Source organism: Chenopodium album, chromosome 23 (genome assembly GCF_948465745.1).
Source record: "Chenopodium album chromosome 23, dcCheAlbu1.1, whole genome shotgun sequence".
NCBI lineage: Eukaryota > Viridiplantae > Streptophyta > Magnoliopsida > Caryophyllales > Amaranthaceae > Chenopodium > Chenopodium album.
In genome coordinates, this window is record NC_137856.1 from 22,706,139 (window position 1) to 22,720,827 (window position 14,689).

Sequence of the window (14,689 nt, forward strand, 5' to 3'; positions counted from 1 at the left end):
TTCAACCGAACAACTTACTCATTTTGCAATTCCTGAGAACTTCCAATTCCCATGATTGTGTATGTAAACTAAACAACACCCAAATATACTACTTCATCTCTCTTTCTTTTTCCATGTAATTTTTATTCCTTCTTATGAATTTTGTTTTAAACAAATGTAATGTTTTCAAAATGTAAATTAATTTAAAATTAAGGTACTTTTTTTAATTTATTAACTACTACTAAAATAGAAAATTGTTGACATTATACATCCCCTCCCTATCTTACGTGTCGCATCCTCATTAAAAAATTTCCGCCAACTAATGTCATCAATGTTTTTTTTTTTTTTTTATTTTTATTTTTTTGAATCTGCACTTTATACGCATACCTTGGATAATGCCAATATAATATGTTTGTTAAATACGTTCAAAAAAATCAATCATTAATAACATAATACGGAGTACTAAAAAAGACACCATGAGTGACACGTGTCATTTCCGGTACTGTATTTTCCCTCTAAAATGTTTTTTTTCTTTTTATTTTTATTTTTTTGTCAAATCTTCTTAAACAATCTTCTACTATACCAATGAAGATTTTTTTTTCATTAGTGAACATATATATTCCATATTTTTCATTTCATATTTTTTTTATACCTGTTATATGGTAATTCATTATTAATGCCCAAACCATATGCCCATCAAAGTTTTTCAACTAATTAAGTTAAATCAAAGTTTCTCGCTTTTGTGTAAATTATTGTATAATTTTTCAAAGATTGGAATAATTCACAATGAATTTTATTAAATTCGTACATGGCAAATCTAAGTATGATATTTTAACAGAACCCGATGCATCGGCCTTGCTACAATTCCACAAACTAGTTTATTTAATAAACTACTTGTACTCCTATTAACAGTCCTATTACTCTTATATAAGCCATGTTTCCATACGTGTTATCACCAATCACAAATCACCACGTCAAATAAACAAATTTTGTATGACAAAACAAAGGACACCGTAAAAAAAAACCAACAATACAATTCTTCTCCAAATCTCCTTCTCCACATCCTCCCTTCCTATTCTCCGTTGAATCAAACTTCGCCGGAAAACAACCGGAATTTCGCCGGTTAATATGGCGGTGAAAGGAGAGAGAAATCGATTGATACAGATCTACACCATACTTGGACTCTTATTAAGCTGCTATGTTTCGAACATCTCTGCTCTCTCCGTCACTGTAAACGATGTCGAATGTATCTATGAATATGTTCTTTACGAAGGCGACACAATTTCTGGAAACTTCGTTGTTGTTGATCATGATATTTTTTGGAGCTCCGATCACCCTGGGATCGATTTCACTGTATGTCAATCCCTAATTTCTACAATTTCTGATTTTTTTTGTTGATTTTTGGTGTTTTAATTGATGATTTAAGTTGATTAGAGTTATTGGGATTGCTATTTATCTCCAATTTGTTGAAAATTACATAAATTTTGATTTTTTTTTTCAATTATATGCATTTTTGGGAAATACTTTGGTGGATTATTTGGAATAATTTGCTTAGGCTTTTTCTATAGTTATTGATTGAATCAAAATTGTAGGGTAGTGTAATTTTTTCCGAGATTATAGTTTTATGTTGATTCATAATACATGTACAAAGTAAGATATTGGGAAAGGCAGTGCAATTCTGGTTCTTTGATGCGTGTATTAGACTTCGATGTAGCTCATGTCCAGCTTACAATGCTTGTTTTGTACGAGTAATAGCTAGTGATTCTATTGATTAGCTTTCAGCCGTAGTATCGAGAAAATTATAGGGTAATGTAATTTTTTTTTACAAGACTATATTTTTATGATGATTCATAAAGATATTGGGAAAGGCAGTGCAATAACGGTTCATTGAGTCTTATATTAGACTTCGATGTAGCTCATGTCCAGCTTACAATGTTTGTTTTTTACGAGTAATAGCTGGTGATTCTGCTGATGAGGATTCAGCCGTAGTATCGGAGAAAATTAGAAGCATATGAAGTTAATCCAACTATTTCGATTTAATACATTGTAACAAGAAGTTAATATATTGTGAAACTTTCATTATCAATTAAAGCTTTACGATGTACAATTGAGCTTTTGCCATTAGCTTAGAGATGATGCTGATTAAAGTTCAAGTTTTGGTGTTTGAACTTGATGTTTTCCGGAATTATTGACAGTACTTATGTGCCTGTTAAGATAATGAGTTTAGTAATGGACTTATGGTAATGAATCCATGTGTTGTTTTGATTGGAAAATCACATGCCAAAGTCCATAGTAATGCTTTGAATAATACTTCGTACATTACATATCCAAATATGTGTTTAGCTTTACAAATTCTTATTTCCAATCAAATCACATTTCCATGTAGTAACAAGTAGGAATGGAAATTTAAGAAAATGTACATACATATTTGAGGGTAGAGTTGTGTTACAATCTGGTGAGGATTCTGGGATACCTTCCTAGCATGTGTGCTTTCATTCCAGTTATGTATCCGAATGCTGGATTGCTGGATCTATGTACTCGCTACCAATTGGCTCAACCATGCTAATTGTGGGTTCATTGCAGGTGACATCTCCGGCAGGTAATGTTGTCCACACTCAGAAAGGAACAGCTGGTGACAAGTTTGAACTGAAAGCTCCCCGAAGTGGGATGTATAAATTTTGTTTTCACAATCCATACTCAGCACCAGAGACTGTCTCTTTCTACATTCACGTTGGCCATATTCCAAGCGAGCATAATATTGCAAAAGATGGTTTGTGAATGTTTCCATCAATTAAGTATTCTTTCCCTTATAGAGTATGCTGATGTTCTTATACCTTTTATCAGTCTTTCACGTTTTACACATTGTTGTTGTACTGCTATGTAGAGCACTTGGACCCAATCAATGTCAAAATTGCTGAGCTCAGAGAAGCACTGGAGTCTGTAACGGCAGAACAGAAGTATTTGAAAGCACGTGATACACGTCATCGTCATAGTAAGTTCCTATAGTTTTCTTTGAATGCTTATCCTTTTCTTGTCCTCTTTTAAACTGTGAGATGGGCGCATGGGAATTATGAACTTTGTGATTTTTAACTGGTTTGACATTGAACTGCGAGAGATTACTTCTTTTTTTAGTGAGAGAAGGTGAAGGTTGTATCACATGAAAGAATTGGTCACCAAAGAATTAGGGGACCACAGCTTCTGAATCTCAAGATTACCAATCTAGGGAATCCCACAGACTGCCAAATTCCTCAAATTCATGCTAGTTTACTATGATTTATTTGTAAAAATCGTCATATTCTAATCTACGTATTATTCTATTTTGTTTGAGAAAGTTATGTTGTACACATGCCAAAGCCAACTGAGAGTCTAGGTTGCTTGGAAACAGAAATAATTTAACATGAAAATAAAGGGGAATTATCAATTATTGTTTCAAAAGTTTCAAGGTGTGACCTCATTAAGAGGTCTGGGATCTGCTTTAAAAAAATCTAAATCTATCTTTGGGATAATCACTGTCATTGTAGGACTGAATTTATCTTGAACGTCTTCCTAGTTATGAGAGTGTCCATAGGACTTAAACCTTCTATGACAAAATCAGAACATCTGAATATTCTAGCAGATCTACACTGCTGTTTTTCTTTCCATTAAAATTCAGTGTTATATTGAAATAAGGAGATGAACATAAAGGCTAGTCAGCTGGTCTTTTGCGTCTTTGTTGTGCACCTTGTTTAGTGATCTTATGAAGCTGTGAGAGTTTTTTGTTGGTTTATCTTTGCCGTGCTCCAAGGAACAGCCACCACTTTTGTTATAAGGATTAGAAAGCTAATATGATGTTTTTTTCTGTAATGAAATTTGACATAGGTATAAGGTGTTATATTGAATTGAAAAGTGTAGACCACTTGCTAAATTTTTATCCCAGCCCCCCCCCCCCCCCCCCCCCCCCCCCATATATTGGATAATGGTTTGTTAGATTTTATGGGTTTCACTGTACACATCATCTTTACAAGGTCTATCCAAAACATATGATAAGTTCTAGATGAGGTGTTTGTAGTGTTTGCTATTTGTAGATGAAATCGTTTTGGTAGATGAAACAAAAGCAGGGGACCCCTGGGGTTACTGTTAAGTTAGAGACATGGCTTTAAAAACTAAAATCTAGAGGGTTAGTCTTGGTAGGAGTAACGCGTAGTACATGGAGTACCATTTTAGCATTAAAAGGGGGTCAAGTTAAGGTGTTGTGAGTTGTGACACTGGATGGTATAAACTATAAGAAGTTACTTGTTAATGAATGTTTTAAGTACATCTGGTTGATTCTACAAAATAAGAGACATTGATCTGGACATAACTCATATAATTAAGTTTGGGTGTTTCAAATGGAGAGCAAAGCAGGAATTGTCTGGGTAATCTTGTGATCGTAATGTACCTATAAAGCTTAAAAGGGAAATTCTTTAAGAAGACAATTAGACCAACATTATTGTACGGATTGGAATGTTTGTGAGCTTATGAAGAAACACATTGTACTATGAGTATAGTAGAGATGTATGGGAACACATTGAGGGATAACCTTAGGAATGTACAATTTTGGAGGAAACTTACATTGAGGATAACATTAGAAATGTAGATTTTTGGACGAGAGTTGGAGTTAGATATTGAGAATTAGATAGGGAGAATCAGATGGTTTGGGTATGTAAGATGCCGATGAGGTGGAGAGTTGGGTTATTGGAGATTATAATTGTAGTAAAGGAAGGCCAAAGATGAATTGAATGGAGTTATAAATGACATGGAGAAAGTGGGCTTAGTGATATAGCATTGGAGATAAAAGGGAATAGGCCAATAGAAATTGTTATTGTCCATCTAATGTATTGCCTGAATCTCATAATACATCTGTCTTCAGTGGATATCTAAGGAGTGTACACGGGTTTGATAGAGGATTAAATTTCTATTTTGACTCTGTTACCGCACTCATTTAGAGTTTTAGATCTGATCCCAGGAGAACCCAGTGGCTTCTGACGAATGTGCAGATTTGATTGCTTATATCCATTAGTCATCTAGCACCCCTTTGATACAATTAAGTCTTTTTTCTTGGCACCATTGTAGCCAGTAAACCTTTGCTTGCTAGACTGTTTGAGAATTGATTGATACTCAAAGCATCATCTTAACATTATTGCATGACTATACAAACAATCTTAGGTTGCAATTTTCTGAGTGAGGTCAGTGATTTAAGTTTCTTTGAAAAGAGATTCAGCCTATTAACTATAGAGATGGAGCTGGCATTTTTGTTATACTGATTAAATGTGTGTGTTTATTTCATGGTGTTGGTAAGATGGATCAACAGTGACAAAAAATGTTGCTCCGTTACTTTTATATGATGAAAGGTGATTATTTTGGGTGTTTGTTTTGTCTGTGTTTTTGTGACACTTAAGAGTTATGTTGAGGTTGTGACAGTTGTGCACAAGAGTGGACTTACCTGCAACATTAGTCTCTATTAAAACATTCTAAAAATCTGATCAAACTGTGCAGAAATCACTTCACTTATTGTTCACCCTTGAAGGCTTTATATTTGTTTGAAGTTTATGCTCTAAGAGAAATAGTGGTTGGGTCTTGTCAAATGCTCCTCGCCTTCTCGTTACATAGTTTGAACAAAAATTCTGGGTAGATGCTTATCCAATGCTATAATCTTTACGCCCTGATAATGGATCAATCACAAAGCTCTTTCCGTACATTTTCTTAACTCCTCAAGTACCAGGAAATTTTCTACTACTGCTTTGAAGTAATATCCTTTGATCTCATCAACACATTGATTTTCTTTTATACCAACCAAGGGTCCAAGGCTGCCAGAATATTTCTACGTCTCGTCTTTCAAGCATTTTTCATGCTGATGATCACAAGGAAAATGAATAATGCACCTTAAACTATATGCCCAATTTTGTTTCTTTTAAAGATTGGCTTCCTCCTTTACATAAAACATGGACATTTAGGTTGGCCATTATTTGATCCCATTAAGGCTGTTTATATACTCTTATTTATGGCTGCCCACCCGATTCACTGGAGCTTATGCTCTGGCTGCATCTGGATCTGACCCAGGTCAGGCACCTGGCTTTGGTGGGCGAGTCTCCCAATGGGGATATTTGCGTACAGTAGGGCTCGCACTCGAGACCTTCCTTAAGCAGTAATAACCCACATATCACTTAGAACAACCCCACATTGATTTATACTTCTAAGAAGGATTCAGCATAAGAATGAGTACATTCCTCACATCTTTGGAACTATAGAAGTCTTCATGACTGGAACCCACTCTTAATTATCCGAGATAAGACGGGGGTTCTTGAGCAAATTCAGTGGAGCATTTTAGTTCATTTATTTTTATGACTTTTTAACTGCCGTTTCTGTTGGATTTAATTGAAGGTGTTAGTGTGTGAAAATCCCCACTTGGTTCAAAACATTTTTTAGACCCTTTCTGTTGAAATATATACCTACAAGTTTTGCTACATTAATCAGTTTAAGCTTCAAATTGCCTGCTTTTCAATGCATTACATTGTCTGTTGTATTTTGACTGCTGAAAGAACTGTGAATAGGTTTTTTTTTTTTTTTTTTCCTCCTTTCTATGGGATTATATAGATTTTTTCTGGAGAAGTTATCTCATTGAAGGATGTGCTCGAGCCTTGCATTGTTATTATTGTACTGTACATCTTTTGTAGGTTACTTCCTGTTGGCAGGATGTATCTTACATATTTGATTTTCAATTCCTTCTCTGTTGTTCTAGTTCTCTCACTTAATTTGTGGAAAATTTATAGATAAATAAATCTTATAACATGTAAAGTTGGATACTACCCTCAAGTTCGCATTCCTATCACTTTGAAGCATGAAAAAGTCTCTCATCATTACAAGGTTGTAACTTGTCAATATTCTGCATCAAGATTGATACTAGTTAGTTGGTTTGGCTTATTTTTATTTTTATTTATTTGCTGTTTGCAACCTAGCTTAACTCATTTTGCATGTTTCTTTGTTGCAGCAAATGAGAGCACCAGAAAGCGTGTCATCTTTTATACATTGGCCGAATATTTGATGCTGATAGCAGCTAGTGGGCTTCAAGTCGTTTACATTCGTAAACTGTTCAGCAAGTCTGTGGGTTACAACCGTGTTTGAGCTGCAGCTATTAATTTTTTTGTTGTCGTTTACTAGATTTAGATACGAAAAACAGAGCGTATGTTGGCTGTTTTGTTTTATAGATCCTTCTTTTGCCACTTTCTATTTATTTATCCTGACTTTGGCTGTACGTGAGGTAGATATGTTGCAAAAAGTTACTTCGATTAGCAGGACTGAAAGCCTCTGTCAATGTATGTTTCTTTCCGTTGGAGGGAAGCATTGCCTCAATAGAAGAAACTGATTATAGTCATTATCAAAACAGATATTGTTTAGACATGGTCCGTACAAAGTAATGAAGTATTGATCAGTACACAACTACAAATGACTATTAACAGCAGAAACTGAATGAGGTACGGTCAGGTCCTTGCCAACAGCAGAAACTGAATGGAAGAGCAGCAATAACCACAGATTTATCAACCATGGATTATAACTGTTTGTGCTGGAAACGAAAGTAACAATAAAGTGGGAGTCAAGCTAATTAATACTAGCTATAAAAAGAGCAATTAGTAATAGGGATGAAAGTTTGGTTTTTGATTTGGATTTGACACAAGTACTATAAAACTGGAATTATAAGTTGGATTTTAGATTATGATTTCAAATCCAATCTAATCCCATTAGTATTGACTAATTTGGATTCAAACAAAAAATGCCAATTGATGAGTTTTTTTTTTTTTTTTTTTTTTTTTTTTTTTTTTTTTTTTTTTGGAAATTCTGAATGGTAGCCCTCTGTTTTTGCTTTTTCTTAATGGTAACCAATTTTTTTTTCAATTATCTTTGGTAGCTCTATACTCTTAAAATTTGCAAATGGATCGATCATTTTGGGACTGAAATTTTGCCAAAAGGGACAAAGTTTTGGGGATGGAGGGAGTAGTATATTAAAATCACGAATCCAAATATCTAAATTTGACAAACTAGCAATCTCCAAAAAACATGTTAGGTTAAGCAACCAAAGTCATAATAAGCACATAATTCTATTTAGAATAAGATTTTTTTTTTTTTTTTTTTTTTTTTTTTTTTTTTTTGACACAGATAAAAGATTATTTTGACAGCTAAAAGTCGGTTATTGAACTTAAAAAAAAAAATTCTAAAATCAAAATTTGATCTATACTCTAAAGTGATTTTTCAACATCAAAGCTACTATTTGGATTAAAATTTGCAAGTAATTCAAATAACTCATATCCATAGTACCACAAATCTCAAAATTACTATGAAATCAAACTGTTTAAAACCCCAATGAAATAAAGGTGTTCATATTTATTATTGTGCTCCAAAGCTCCAATTAGCCAAACACCATAATAAATGGCCAATATACAGATGTAGTCCATAAACAAATTAAAGTTCTACAAGATCCCCTCACCAATACATTATCTGTACTTATAGACATACAACGCAGTTATGCAGTTCAATATCATTATTTTTCTCTACAGCAAGTTGTTCGTTCTGCATCAACAGCATGGTATTTGTAGATTTCCAGCATAACGTTTCGTCTGAAGAAAGTAGCTCATGCTGTAGCATCAATCGCCTGGTTAGAAGTGCCCTTGTTCACGAAATTTTCCAGATACTCCTTCCTGAAAACAATAAGTAGAGATCAAATTTATTTGTCACACAAACATTGGTTCATTATTTACCAATTCATAAGGGAAAATGCCAGCACATACCTGGCAGCCAGATCATCGTTAGGGCGGTTATGGGGTGTCCAAACTGGATCACCAACAAACAGCCTCATGGCCTACACAAAGTTGAGCTAACTTAAGTAAACTGTGAAATAATGAATGAAGATGTGATGTACAAAATATTCAAGGCTCGTGGATGAAAAGAGAAAGTATACACAATAATATACAAGGCCTATCAGGCAAAGGAAACCTATTACACATCTAGTTAAAGCATGTTTTGATTTCTCATGAATAATTCAGGTTAGGAATACGGTAATACTTTATAAGAACTATATTACCCACCACAAATCTACATGGAGTATGAGGAGAGTTGGATTTATATGCTTTTTCTTTGTCCTCATTTTTCAAGAAATATCTCATCATGACAATTGCAATGTGTAAATTTGACATCACAAGATGAATAAATATACCACAATAATCATACCTTAATATAATTGTCTGAATCCAGAGTAAAACGATGGTAAATTCCTGCAGGCAATACAATCATAGCACCTTTCTTCACCCATATGCGTATCCATTTATCATCAAGACCCCTCACATCAAAATACCCTAAAACAAAGAATTATACACAAATATCAGTTTATTTTTTCCTTCTAGCATAAACGCCACCTCCTTTAGAGCTGCATTAAAAAAGAAAATAAAAAAAATGATTTTTTTTTTTTTAAAAAAAAAAAAAAATGCAAGCTCAAACATTACCGCTCCCTGCTACACAGTAGCGGATTTCTTCATCAGTGTGCAGATGTTCCTCAAAGAAATGCTTAATCTTCTCATCATAATTTGGAAGCTTATCAGGGCAAACCTCACAGAAATCCTTCATGCATAAAGAGTGTGTGAGGTGACACAGAGTCACAAATAAAACAAGTTTAATTCATGATCTCCTCAAAAGAATAAATAAGCAGGCAAAATCAATACCGTGTAGGTATATCCTCGAGCTTCACGAATTTTCTTCAATTCCTCATCAGTTTCATAGTTGTCAGCGTCCAATCTCCAACTTAGAACCCCCAGTTCTTCAGGTTACACGAGAGAGAAAAATAAATGACATGCTAGAGTAAAAATGTTGTACAAAATGAAGAATAGTTCATTTAACACACCATCAAGTTTCTCCAGAGAAACAAATTCTTTAGGTTCCTTGTGATGAGGAAGCCTCTGATCCTCATTACTGTCATCCATGTACCATGCTTGGATGACTTCTTCCCTAAGATCCTGTAAAGCACGAAGAAAAGAGGATACTGAGAAACAGTATTATGATATAGTCAATAGATCTTGATATTTGAGGATTCAACGCAAAATACAATTGTCTAAATAAAAAGTTCACTACTCTCAAAAGGCCTTGCTACCAACATTCGGCACAAAGTACATGCTCAAAAGGCCAAAAGTCAGTGCCAAGTGCCAATTTCTGAGGGATATAAGCTCCTCAAAGCATCAAAACTACCAATTAACCTAACCTATAACACTAGCTTTGGCACATGTACTTGCAAACGAACATAATATTGATAAATTCTATCAGTCACCCTCTAATCAATTGTAGTAAATAATCGAACAATACCATCAATGATGTAAAAGACTTCCAAGCCAACTAAAAAGTTCAACAAAAGAGTATACAGGGACAAGACTGAAAGATATAATCAAGCTGCAATTAAAGGCTTTCATGATAATCCCTTAATAACAACTCTATTTGGGAAATGGGGACAGCAAGTTACAAATAGCTACCTATTAGTAATAAGGTGGGTTGGAGGTATGCTCCTTATGATGCACCCCCATACAAAAGGCGCATCACGTGTATCAACACCCGGGTTGATCAAGGCAACAGCATCACTTCTCGGTACACCCAAGGGCTGAGGTCAATCCATAAAAGTAACAAACTAATAATCAACTAATTTGTGTCAAATAAATAGTTTAACCAAGCCATGGTGATCTAAAAGATAAAGATTAGCCCATACAAAATCAAAATCTGATGAGAAAGGGACTCACAAAATATAAGATTTTCAAACTCAAAAACCTAAATTTATTATATAAATTTTTTCATTTCAATTCATCCAAAATTTTATTCTTCCTCAAAAACTCCTCAGCAAACAATACCAATTCTGCAATCGGACAAACAATTTAGAAATTTTTTCAGAAAGCCAGAACTTTCCGGCAACAAATCAAATAACCATAACGTCCGTCAAATTTATAGGAAATGAATTAATCAAGCATAAATTAAAAAAGGGACAAAAATTCATGAAAAATCAGAAAAAAAAAAAATGATTAGCTGAAGAAGAATGATAGCATAAACAAAAGAGTAGTAGAATATACCTTAGGAGCTTCGGACACCATGATTAGAGTTTGTGTTGCTAGATTTCTGTGGACGCAACGCGCAGTTTTGGGGGAAATGTGGAAGGTTCGTGTTTTAAGGGCTATTAGAGACGCGGGTAGCGTGAAGGGTCCGTGGTATTTACGTCAGCGCATTGCTCATATATTCGACAGCCTGAAATGGGAATACGGGGTATCGGGGTCATAGGTCAATGGTAAAATTTTTCATACACGGGAGATACCTAAAGTTAGGTATATCTTCGTATTTTCAAAGTGTTACAGTAATAATTCTCAATCAATACTATATAATTATATCTATTACTAAAGATCATCGTGCATGGCACGGGATCTAACCTAGTTCAAAATAAGTTATGTGTCAGATGGTAAATGATAGAATATACGATATGTATTTTAGTTATTCTGCTGTAGTAGGAGATATATTTTGTGAATATTTGTAAATATCTTTTGACATTCATGGTATCAGAGTTTAAGGTTTTTCAATCTAGCTTCTGCAAATTTTTATATTGTAAGATGGTTAATTTGAGGGTTATTTTAACTGCTTTATAGTAACTTTAACCCCTTAAATAGTACTACCTCCGTTTTTTTATATGCATCACTTTCCTTTTATGAGTGTTTTTTTTTATATGCATCACTTCTATATTTGGTAAAGTTATACTATATTTTATTATTTCTCTCTCTTACTTTAAACCCCACTCAAATTATTTTATCATTTATCTCTCTTCTATGTCCCCACTTAAATAATAAAATATTTATTCTCTCTCACATATTTTCTCTTTCATGGTCCCCATCATACTTTTATTATAATAATTTATTCACCCACTCACAATATTATATTTATCTCCTAAAACTATGTGCATTCCCAAGTGATGCATATAAAAAAAAAACGGAGGGAGTAACTATGATCAAGGGCGGAGCCACCAGAGGGGGGGGGGGGGGGAGGCTGGTGGAGGCTCGGCCCCCCGTGGTCTAACTGCTAGCTCTTTTTTTTAACAAAGCTGCCCCCCCTTAGTATTAGAATAAATTTTAAACTCTTACATGATTACTACCTTATATGTCATAGCCTAATGGTAGAGTCACTATATTTGCATTGTGGGCTCTGAGTGCAGGGGTTCGATTCCTGGCATACAAGCATTATCCTTTGATTTTTATTTTTTTAATTTTACCTATTTCTTTTAATCCAATCATTCCTACACTATTTCTTTTAATGATTTTTTTTTTTTTTTTTTTTTTTTTTTTTGTTTTGACGAAATATTTCTTTTATTGATACTTATAATATTAATTAGTAATAGTTATAACATATGGTTTATGTTATATAGAGAGTAGAATCATACAATTCAATCTACTGCCACCGTTTTTTTTTATACTTGCAGTGTATTAAATATTATACTATATTATGGTCAAAGCTAATTTATAATAGTCTTAGAATAAATTTTTTGATGTGAAAAAAATGTTGGAGAAACAATACGAATACCGTACTATTTTGTTTAATATAAACCTGGCCCCCTTGAGTCTTAATTCCTGGCTTCGCCCCTGACTACGATGATGTGGTGTAATACCGGTGTAAGAAAGATTTACTTGAATGATGATGTGGTGTGTTGATGTGGCATCAAACTGGATCAAATGAATAGTGTAAAAAGTCAAAATGTTTCACTTAAAAAAAAAAGGAGTACAACATTCTTGCCAAATTATTCTCATTTGAGTGATCTGGCAGAAAAATAATATATGTTTTATTTCCCTGTTCACTTTTCATTTGTGGCTTTTTTTTTTTCTAGAACTTTACTTTATACCATTGTAACCCCATAATATATACACCTCTTAATGTTTCTCACATGTCTTATCTTAAACTCAGCCACCTTTGTACACATTATTTCTTGCTTTATCTTAAACCCATCCACCTTTTTTACATACTCTTATATTTTCTAATACCCACCCTTTTCAAAGTGTTCTTAAACTATGTATCTGCAATAATTCGAACAAGGTGAAATGTAGAAGAGTCTCGTGATTATTTCTGTCTTCTAATATGTTTTTAATAAAAATAGTTCTTTCTTTTTGTTTTCGAAAATATTTATTTTCGTACCCTATTTATGAAAAACATCCAATCTAGTTTAGTTTGATCCATAATATGGGTCCAATAATTGTGTTATTGGATGGGGCTTGAAAAGAGATTTCTATGTTTTAATATAATCTAGAAGTGTTGTTTCTATGAATACTACAAGAAGGGGGGGAGTTGAATTGTAGTATGAGAGTTTAGCCAAATTTTTTGCGGAATTAAAATTAAGTAAAGCTAAAGGAACAGAATGATAAACTGAAGGAACTAAAGTGCATGAGAGATTTTTACGTGGAAAACTCCTTGGCCCTAATCAAGGAGAAAAACCACGACCACTTGGGATTTTAGGGAAAGAATCTTCACTAGAATAGGGCAATAAATCCTATTACAAACTAAAGACTCTAACTTCAAATCAAGGAGAAAAACCACGACCACTTGGGATTTTAGGGAAAATTATTCACTAGAATAGGGCAATAAATCCTATTACAAACTAAAGACTCTAACTTCAAGTTCCTCAATGAACTTGAAGCCCCGAGGAATAAGTCACCCAACTTGTTACTCCTTCTCTTCTATTTCTCTCTTCTCACTTTTCTCTTCTCTTTCTCTTCTCTTTCTCCCTTCTCTTTCTCCCAATACAGAAGCTCACTCAAACTTCCCCATTCCCCAAATTACAACTCGAAAGAAAGAATAAAAACTCTAGTACAAGAACATTAAGAGCACTCTAATCAACTTATGTGGAATTGGACTCTTAACTCGATTAAAAGCTTGAAATCTTATGTGAGCAAGGGTGAGTTTTTCCAACAGAAATTATGAAGTACTATTTATAGAGCAATAAACGCCTTGGAAAAACTTCTTTGTGCAGCAAATCCATTACGCCACTACTCATACCCACTAAGAAGATCATGTCCCTTAAATTAAGGAACTATGAACTCCTCAATGTGCAAAACTACGACTTGAAGAAGAACATGGAGAGTAGGCCGCAAGTTTTGGAAAATAAGAAAGATTTTATTTCCAGAAGATATTTTTTTAAATCCTCTTTTTGTTTAAAAAGATATTCATTAGAAAATAACAAACTTTCCTAAAAAATATATAGCATAAAGTTATTTTTTTAGACCAATTCCACACAGTATTTCGAATGCAACTTAATATCTTATACTTACATAAATCCTAAAATATAAAAATATATTTAGTCTTCATATTCTCTGATGAAGCTTCTACTACGAGGCTTCTGTTCCTTGGAAGGAACTTCTCTTCTCTGATGAGGCTTCTTCTCTGAAGCTTCTGTTCCTTAAGGGAACCTTCTCTTCTCAATTCTTCATTTCTGAAGCGCTAGTTCCTGTGAGGGAACTCTTCTTTTTGGATAGCTTTGTTTCTGGCCTTCCTGTTCCTCATGGTATCTTTGCTCGACACTTAATTCTCCTAGTCTTTGCACTGATCACACACTTAAAAAATCAAGCTCTTATTAGTCAGTAAGTAAGTGAGGTTGTGTCATCATCAAAATCACTAAGTTCAACAATATTCCCCCTTTTTGATGATG

At 33.9% G+C, this 14,689-nt stretch overlaps 2 protein-coding genes across 2 annotated transcripts; one reads left to right on the forward strand and one right to left on the reverse strand.

Annotated features, from left to right (window-relative positions):
- Positions 1 to 988: 988 nt before the first annotated feature.
- LOC145608442 (transmembrane emp24 domain-containing protein p24beta3-like) lies at positions 989 to 7,298 on the forward strand. The gene is made up of 4 exons (XM_081664059.1): positions 989 to 1,332; positions 2,563 to 2,749; positions 2,864 to 2,971; positions 6,986 to 7,298. Exons 1-4 carry the CDS (start codon positions 1,108 to 1,110, stop codon positions 7,117 to 7,119), a joined length of 654 nt encoding a protein of 217 aa, XP_081520185.1. The 5' UTR covers positions 989 to 1,107; the 3' UTR covers positions 7,120 to 7,298.
- Positions 7,299 to 8,353: 1,055 nt separating this feature from the next.
- Positions 8,354 to 11,238, reverse strand: LOC145608616 (acireductone dioxygenase 2-like). The gene is made up of 7 exons (XM_081664230.1): positions 11,088 to 11,238; positions 9,884 to 9,995; positions 9,705 to 9,799; positions 9,489 to 9,603; positions 9,217 to 9,341; positions 8,778 to 8,848; positions 8,354 to 8,687 (listed from the first exon to the last, which is right to left on the reverse strand). The coding sequence occupies exons 1-7, from the start codon at positions 11,106 to 11,108 to the stop codon at positions 8,621 to 8,623; spliced, it is 606 nt and encodes a 201-aa protein (XP_081520356.1). The 5' UTR covers positions 11,109 to 11,238; the 3' UTR covers positions 8,354 to 8,620.
- Positions 11,239 to 14,689: the final 3,451 nt, after the last annotated feature.

What these genes read in the sequence shown, in the direction of transcription:
- LOC145608442 (XM_081664059.1), top strand. Translation starts at nt 1,108, where the DNA reads ATGGCGGTGAAAGGAGAGAGAAATCGATTGATACAGATCTACACCATA. An exon ending in ACCCTGGGATCGATTTCACT is followed by an intron (nt 1,333 to 2,562) that starts GTATGTCAATCC and finishes GGTTCATTGCAG; the next exon opens with GTGACATCTCCGGCAGGTAA. An exon ending in TGATACACGTCATCGTCATA is followed by an intron (nt 2,972 to 6,985) that starts GTAAGTTCCTAT and finishes TCTTTGTTGCAG; the next exon opens with CAAATGAGAGCACCAGAAAG.
- LOC145608616 (XM_081664230.1), bottom strand. Translation starts at nt 11,108, where the DNA reads ATGGTGTCCGAAGCTCCTAAG. An exon ending in TTCTCTGGAGAAACTTGATG is followed by an intron (nt 9,800 to 9,883) that starts GTGTGTTAAATG and finishes TGTAACCTGAAG; the next exon opens with AACTGGGGGTTCTAAGTTGG. An exon ending in CTCGAGGATATACCTACACG is followed by an intron (nt 9,604 to 9,704) that starts GTATTGATTTTG and finishes TTATGCATGAAG; the next exon opens with GATTTCTGTGAGGTTTGCCC.